The 7,623-nt window shown below is 48.3% G+C and overlaps 1 protein-coding gene across 2 annotated transcripts; it reads right to left on the bottom strand.

Moving 5' to 3' along the window:
* Window positions 1–2,305: 2,305 nt before the first annotated feature.
* On the bottom strand, window positions 2,306–6,814 carry LOC123133654 (65-kDa microtubule-associated protein 3). 2 transcript variants are annotated; one of them, XM_044553092.1, is made up of 6 exons: window positions 5,939–6,814; window positions 5,171–5,851; window positions 3,302–3,389; window positions 3,100–3,173; window positions 2,900–2,974; window positions 2,306–2,702 (listed from the first exon to the last, which is right to left on the bottom strand). In XM_044553092.1, the coding sequence occupies exons 1-6, from the start codon at window positions 6,428–6,430 to the stop codon at window positions 2,463–2,465; spliced, it is 1,650 nt and encodes a 549-aa protein (XP_044409027.1). In that variant the 5' UTR covers window positions 6,431–6,814; the 3' UTR covers window positions 2,306–2,462. The 2 variants fall into 2 exon arrangements, with proteins under 2 accessions (XP_044409027.1, XP_044409029.1); XM_044553094.1 differs by having other exon boundaries at window positions 2,561–2,702; window positions 3,110–3,173; window positions 5,939–6,813.
* Between the last annotated feature and the right edge of the window lie 809 nt (window positions 6,815–7,623).

Below are 7,623 nucleotides of genomic sequence, written 5' to 3'. Positions count from 1 at the left end.
ACCCTTACAAGGAGGTCCAACTCCTCTCCATCTTCCGGTGTGGGACAAATTCCCACTACACCTGGTGCGAAGAAACCCACATGGGCCCTTAGAGATTTTTAGAAATTGACTAGATGGGCATAAAGCCCATCCCATATTTCATCAGTTCGCATGCGAGCTCGAAGTTTTACATGTGTGGGTGGACGTTCTCGTTTGTATTTTAGCTCAGATTAGATGGTGCAGTGAGGTGTGTTGTCCCTGCCAGAGGAGAGTCAAGGAGGCAAGATGGAGGCGAGGGGCTAGAAGAGGGGAGGCACGAGCCACATGCGTGCAACTGAAAGAGTAAGAAGACCTAGTTGGCTGGAGAAAAAAATAACAGAACAATGGCTGTTGGATGTTAAATGAATAGTTTGCATACGCATTGCATATAATTAGCTACTAGGGTTACATGAAAAAATTATAATGAAAACCTCTATTCATACAAACAAAATTTGGACATGTCAAAACAAACGGTACAAAGCTCGTGTGTTTCACATCTATGCTACGAGCACAAAACTCCAAATATAACACATCCACCACCTATACCTACCGTTTAGGTGTCACTAGTGAGATCCATCTAAGGTAAGGAACTTCGAGTCATGGATGCTCCACTCTGTTGAGGTCTTTTGAATTTAACTGCATTGCCTTCCCGCGCACGAAACATATGGGCATGTGTCGTAGGTCAGTTTTGGGGCGGGGGGGGGGGGGGGGGGGGGGGGGGGGGGGGGGGGGGGCTTAGAGAGACCAGAAGAATGATTCATTTGGATCGACAATCCATTTCGCGAATTAGTAGAATATTCCTCTATCCATATCTATTCTATCTTTATATGACCGGCCATAAAAAGGTATTTTTATGGCACATATCAGCTGCGCTCAATATGTGGGACCTCCATTGGATTAGATGTTTCGCTTTAAGAAATTTGGACCTAGTGAAAAGGACTATAAGCCTTCGTGCAAACAAGCAAAGTAGAAGCAAGACAAGGAAGCAGAGCTGTCGTAGAAGTAGTACCTTCCCCCGACAATATACAATAAAACAGTAGCGACCATGGGTAAAAAATCCCCTAGTTCTACGAGTTTGTTGCTTTTCCCAGGTCGTAGAAGGGCAACTACTTATTGATTGATCACTTTTCTTTTATATGTGTTTAATTTAGTACAATAAAAACTACAAGTAGATCAAAGCGGAAGGGCCACTCACTATAGAAGCTTTAACTAGAAAAGCCCTAGCCAATAGTCTAGTTTAGTAGTCGGACAAACCCCTATGCTCATGACATGTTCTTGATATTGATTGAGTTGGAGGAAGTCAAAGACTACCACAGAATCCTTCAATGGTCACCCTGTGACCTTTTTCACCAAAGCGTCACGACAATCGATATAATCTCCAATGGGGATCAGTTGGAGAAAGCTCAAAGACCTTCCCTTCATTTGCTTCGCAGGAGTCGCACACAACACATGCTCCAAGTCAGAGGGCTCGTACTACCTGCCTAATCCTTCGATCCGCGGGATTTTAAAATAGAAAGTGCCTTCTAAAAAACTTGGCAAAAGGGAAGGGGCATATGTATTTGCATGACCCTTGCGGTTTTGATCCTACCTACACCTGGAGTCAATCCCCTAACGGTCCTGCCACCATGCCCCAGAACATGAGCTCGTATGGAACCTTGGATTTCTGGCGTAATGGTGGTGAATGGTATCAAAATATTACTGTTGCATAACATAGTATATACACTAAGGTTGGCCAAAATATGGACACCCGAAGGGCCCGACACGCACAATTTAATCCTATCCGAGCCCGTCATTGCATGCACTTCAGACAACTGTCTGTAGCATCATAAAGCCTCCCTTTTGAGGTACCCAAATGGAACGGTCTTTATTTGTGTTGCTGGTTGGTCTTTTTCAACGTGGTCTCTAGCATGACAAAACATTCTTTATAAGATAGGGCCGTGCACATGAAATAAAATATATAATCCATTCTTCATGGTTAGGCACGTTGCTCCAAATCCTCCAGGATCACAAGTGGAATGCTAAGCAAGGGTTGGGATCTTGCGAGCTCCGCGTCAAACAGAAAGAAGCAAGCAGGTGGATGTTGTCGTAATGCACCAGAGGGCAAGCAGAGGAAACCAAACTAACTAAGGCTACAAAAGTAGCTAGCTAGGGTTTTTAAGATGGCTACCATTCTAGCACGCATACTGTTTTTGTTAAGGTTTGACATAAGGTGAACTGTCTCTAGATCATATGGATCTCATGTACTTTTTGGAATTAATATATTCCTTCTATACTTCTAGTAGAGATATAAAACATCGTATCCTCTCATCACTTGAACATCTCTCTTTTCTTTACAAGGACACGCAAAAACTTTGCCATTCACCGTTCTACGACAACTAGTGTCTTTTCTCCCTCCAACTTTGAGCAAATTACCCCAGAACACAGGACATTGCGTGAACTGGGTCTCACTCGAAAGAATCCTGCGACACCATCTGCCGATCATTGCTCCTTCGCGGCGGGAATGAAGACTTGAGGTAGCTCGGTGTGATTGGCCTCGGTGATGACAATGACGATGATGATGCCGAGACGATCATCTTCTTGCTGCTTCCCATGGACAATGTCCTCGTCACGTTCTTGAGGTTCTTTTGGAGTGCCCGGGCAACCGGTGACTCCACTGTGCTCTGCCCCTGCAACCTCCTCTGGTCCTGAGAAAACCATGAACATGGTCATGTCCAAGGCTCATTTTTGGACGCATGAATTTTACTATATGTTTTCGAATGCATGTGAGATTTGATGTGTGATTCATGTCTCCCCCCCCCCCCATACGAAAAACATCTGTACTTGTGCACAGATATTATTAGTAATGATGTGTTAAGATGAAGTGGTTTGAATTCATCAATACCCTCTGTCTCTTCTTCTCTTGTTCTTTATCCTTTCTCATGTTATCGTACTCCTCCAACATGTCCAAAAGCCCCTCCTGCATTTGCACAGTCAATTATTTCTCATTCACAAAATTGAAAAATGGAAGCCAGAGTACCTTCCCGCCAAATTTTGAAAGGGAAAGTAACAAGTAAACAAAAAATGCAAACAAGGCGTGCATACACCATCGTACAAGAACTTGGTGCCTCTGTCCTTCTCCCAGGCCACCACCTTCGCCGTCAAGGCCTCCGCCATCGCTGCACCCCGTAGAAATAGAACAAGAAAAATTCACAGGGCAGCATCAATGTTTCTGTTCATGAAAGGAGATTAATAGACAAATGCAAGTTTCTCATGAAGAACAAGATGAGCATCGTCTTGCACACACCTGGCATCTTGTTGACCAAGGTGCGCGCCTTCTCGGCGCGCTTCAGCACGAGGTGCATTCCTTTACCCACGTTGTATCTGTTCTTGTTCTGAAAATCACACATATGAAAAATAATTCAACGTTTAAAACGAAGAAGAATTTTTTTTGTAAGTGGATAAATCTCACATAAATAGTTATTTCTTGGTTGAAATTTTAGCTAACCAATATCAACATGTACAACTTGCACAAATATCTCTACTCCTATAAAAAAACAGTTGGTGTTGATAGTGTGTCTGCCCTCCATCACTTCTGACCATTAGATCTGCACCTAATGCACACGGACAAGCTGTGGCAATGTTGTAAGAAGGCACCCGTCATTCCGCCTCACTCTTATATTATGGGACAGAGGGACTATTTACAAAATAATCCTTAGTCTCTCCGTCCAGCCCCACCCCATCCCCCCCCCCCCTAGGCAAAGTAGCCATGGAATCAATCTGGGTGGTGGCCGACGGGAGCAGCTCTGCCGCAGTAGCCCCACCCGCCCACCACCGGAACCTCCCCTTCCTCTCGGTATCTCTTTGCCCCTACCCCGTCTCCTCCGACGCGGACCTCCGGAAGTATGCCGCCGGCGCCCTCTGTTACTCGCCGGCTCCTCCTCTACCGCAGCAACCAACCTCCCACCTTTCCTCCTCCCCTGCTCATCATTGGCACCAACACTACTACCTACCACTACATACCCTTCGCCTCCCTTCCTCCCCCCCCCCCCCCCCCCGGCGACGCGTGACATGATCTAATTTGATGTGATGGTTGCCGTGGAGGTTTGGTGTCCATACAAATTGCTTCCCAATGGAAAGAAACTTGGCTGCTTTCTTTGGTGTTCGTGATGTTTTTGTAAAAAAACATATGTGTGTTCGAATTGTTTCTCAACAATAACTCTGATTTTTTATAGAGATCAATTTCACGCATGCAGTCTACATTGCTTATCCTCGTTAAATCTTCATTATTTTCCTTCAGTTGTATTACTATTGCATTCAGTTGATGCAACAGAAGACATCTCATGTGGCCTTGGAATGTAATCTTCAGTCGCATCCAGATATGGTGAGGGGTCCTAACTTTATGTTGTACTTGCCAGCTTGATCCATAATACATACATTATTTTGTAAACTGACTAAAATATGTTCATGTTTTGCTAGGTGAAGATGTTGCTCGCTTGCTGCATCAAACCTAAAAATTTATGATCTTACGAAGATATGTGATGTTGTCAAGGCAAAGGTTGAAACAGGCGTATATTTCTTGTTCTCATACAAGTCCATAATTTGGAGAAGGTTTTGTTCCTTCAACCTTTTGATTTTGTGGCGCAACTGACTTTGGCTTTACAACTTGTTTTACTTTTGTTAATTGGATCATAGCATGACCTCTTTCCTGACCAGCAATTGTTGTGTTATGTTTGCCTATCTCTAGAGAAGGTGGGGATGGAGAGGAAGATAATAGCAAGCATGTTGCTGAACTACAGTAGTTCAGCATGAGGTTATACTTAAAAGTCGTGTGAGGTTATGCTTGAAGGTAGTGCTCTTCAATGGCTTGAAGATAGATATACCAAGGAAGGACAGGCAGCGATGTTCAGTACAATGTTAAGTTTAAGGAGACAGGACGAGTGTCGATGAGAACATAAGTAGAGAAAAGTTATATGAATGGAAAGTTGTTATGTTTAACACACATTTTTGAATTAGATTAATTATTTGGCCAGTGTTTTTGTTACTCCATAGCAACGCACGGACATTTAATTAGCTAGTCATGTATAGACCCGATAATTGTTTCGAGAATAGTAAAACTGAAATACATTAGGAAATTTCTGTAAAATTCATGTGTAGTTCAGAGAGTGTGACTCACCCTGTTGTACTCCTCGAGCCAGGATTCCTCCTCGAGGGCCGCCTGCCACCTCTCCATCCTCTCCAGCACCTCCTTCCGGCTGAACTCCTCGTCCCTGGCCTCCGAGATCCGCGCATCCAGCCGCTCTAGCACCAGCGACCGCTCCGCCGCGTCTGCGCAGCCGTCGTCGGACACGACCTCCTCGCCGCCGTCCTCCTCCTCCTGCTGCGCGGAGACGATGCGCGCGCGGAGCCGGATCTCCCTGAGCTCGCCGCGCTTCCTGGCCAACAAGTCCTTCATCCGGCGCCCCTTGAGGCCCTCCAGCCGCACCACCTCGGCCTCGACCTCGCCGATGGCGCCCGCCGAGAGCGCGCCGGGCTCAGTGATCTCGTCCTCCGAGGCCGCGACGTTGCAGGCCACGCCCTGGAACCGGCTCTGCTCCTCCTGCGGCGTGTCCATCAGGCTCCACAGCTCCAGCATGGCCACCACCAGGTCCTGCAGCCTCTGCATCCTGCCCCGCTTGGCCTCCCTCAGCCTCTCCGCCTCCGATTCCAGCCTCGCGATCGCGCCGTCGCTGATGTCGCCGGCGACGGCACCTGCTTCTTGGAGGCTGGTGGTGATCTCCCTCGGATCCATGCCGAGTACCGAGGAGGACGCGTGCAGGGAGCTCGTGAGCTCTGCCACCTTCTTGATGCGATTCTCCTGCCAAGAACAAGAACAAATTTCATCAATCTCAAATCAATAGCAGCCTAGTTTTGTTTTTTCTTTTCTGATCCGAACTAACTGGACCTTCTCGGATTGGAGATGCCGCAGGTGCGCTCTGAGCTCCTGGAGCCTGTTCATGGTGAGGTTGTCGGGGTCGGCGTCGACGCGCGGCGGGGGCGGCCGTTCGCCGGGCCTCATCTCCTGCCGGAGCCGGTCGATGAGCTCCGTGACCTCGGCGATCTGCCGACACATCTCGTCCCGCCGCTGCCTCACCTCCTCCAGCTTCGGCGCGATCGCGCGCAGCTCCTCCCTGAGGCTCCCGGCGCTGGTCGGGGCAGCACTCCGCGGGTCGTCCCCGACGGCGGCGCGGAGGGCGGCCAGCTCGGCGAGGGCGGCGGCGATCTCCGCCCGCAGGCGCGCGCCTTGCTGCCTCACCTGCGCGACCTTGGCCCTGTAGACGGCGAGGCAGTCCTCCTCGAGCGCCCGCAGCGCCTCCCGCCGGTCCTCCTCCGCCTCGCCGACCTCGTCCCACGCCTCCCGGAGCTCCCGCAGCAGCAGCTCGCGCCGGGGCTCCATTCTTTGTTCCGGAACGCACGGGGAATGGGATAACCCGCATGCAGCTTCAGGGAGCCGGCCATGTCGCCCGCCGTTGGGTGGGCGGCCTCATGGTTCCTCCTTCGAGGACGATCGATCGGTGCCGGTGTTGTGTTACGTACGTCGAGGTCAAGGACGCGGCCGTATGTGGATGAGACAACGTTGGATGGATCAGCGCGACGTGGTGGACTACGGCGGCGGCGGCGGCGGCCGGCCGGCCGGACGGACGAGCGACGGCGTCAGGGATTCGGGCGATCGGCCGAGAGGAGGTTGCGCGAGCGCGTCGATCGATGCGGGAGAGAAATGCGCGGGCGATCGGTGCCGGTGCGTGCATGGCATGCGTGTGACTGGAGGAGCATTTTGCATGCCTGCTTGCTCCTCGCAATATGCTCCCTCGCACGTGGCGCTGTAGAGAAATTGGAGGTGCATATGGCCATGTATAAGTGATTGATAAAACCGCCTTATCTTAAGCCCGTCACATAATCGAGACAACATGATCTCTTAGTATAGATATCAATAAACATGTGGGAAAAAAAATTGTGCGAAGGCATGTACAATAGTGCTATCATAGAAGTGCAACATAGGATAAATACTTCGTTGGAGAAGCCTAGAAGAGAGAAATCATAAAAAAATACTTGTTTTCTCTTAATTAGAAGATGATCTCTTAGCAACAATTATCTCACCACATATTCAGAAACGTCTAGTTATTGAAGATAAGACTAAGAATAATTCATTGTACATCAGTTTTTATTATCTTCTCTAAATTACGCGGCGCACATAAGATCGTACAAAACAGCCTTACCAACCATTGTACATGCCGATCATTTCTTAATTAAAAGAAGACAAACATTTTTTTAGAAAAATGTTATCTCGCGTCCGTCAGATATTTGGCATCTCCCAGCGGACGCCCTCCCCAATGTTACATGGATCTCAAGGCAGGGCCGATCCACGTCAGATTTGAAAAGTAGTCCGCCGTAAGATTAAAGCCAGCCAACGTTTCACCTCATTCAAAATATCTTATTTTTAGATAATTCAAAATATCTCAGCTTGCTACACTAGCTAGCGGTGAGAGAGTTTACATGCGTTACCTGCGTTTGATTCCCAGGAGTTCCTTTTTTAGCTTTCTTTTATTTTTCACCGAGATGGTAGCTCCATTTACATGGCAATTTTTCTCT

The sequence above is a fragment of the Triticum aestivum genome, chromosome 6B, assembly GCF_018294505.1.
Source record: "Triticum aestivum cultivar Chinese Spring chromosome 6B, IWGSC CS RefSeq v2.1, whole genome shotgun sequence".
NCBI classification, from domain to species: domain Eukaryota; kingdom Viridiplantae; phylum Streptophyta; class Magnoliopsida; order Poales; family Poaceae; genus Triticum; species Triticum aestivum.
Note: the sequence above shows the minus strand (reverse complement) of the source record. Positions and strands in the feature narration are given on the sequence as shown.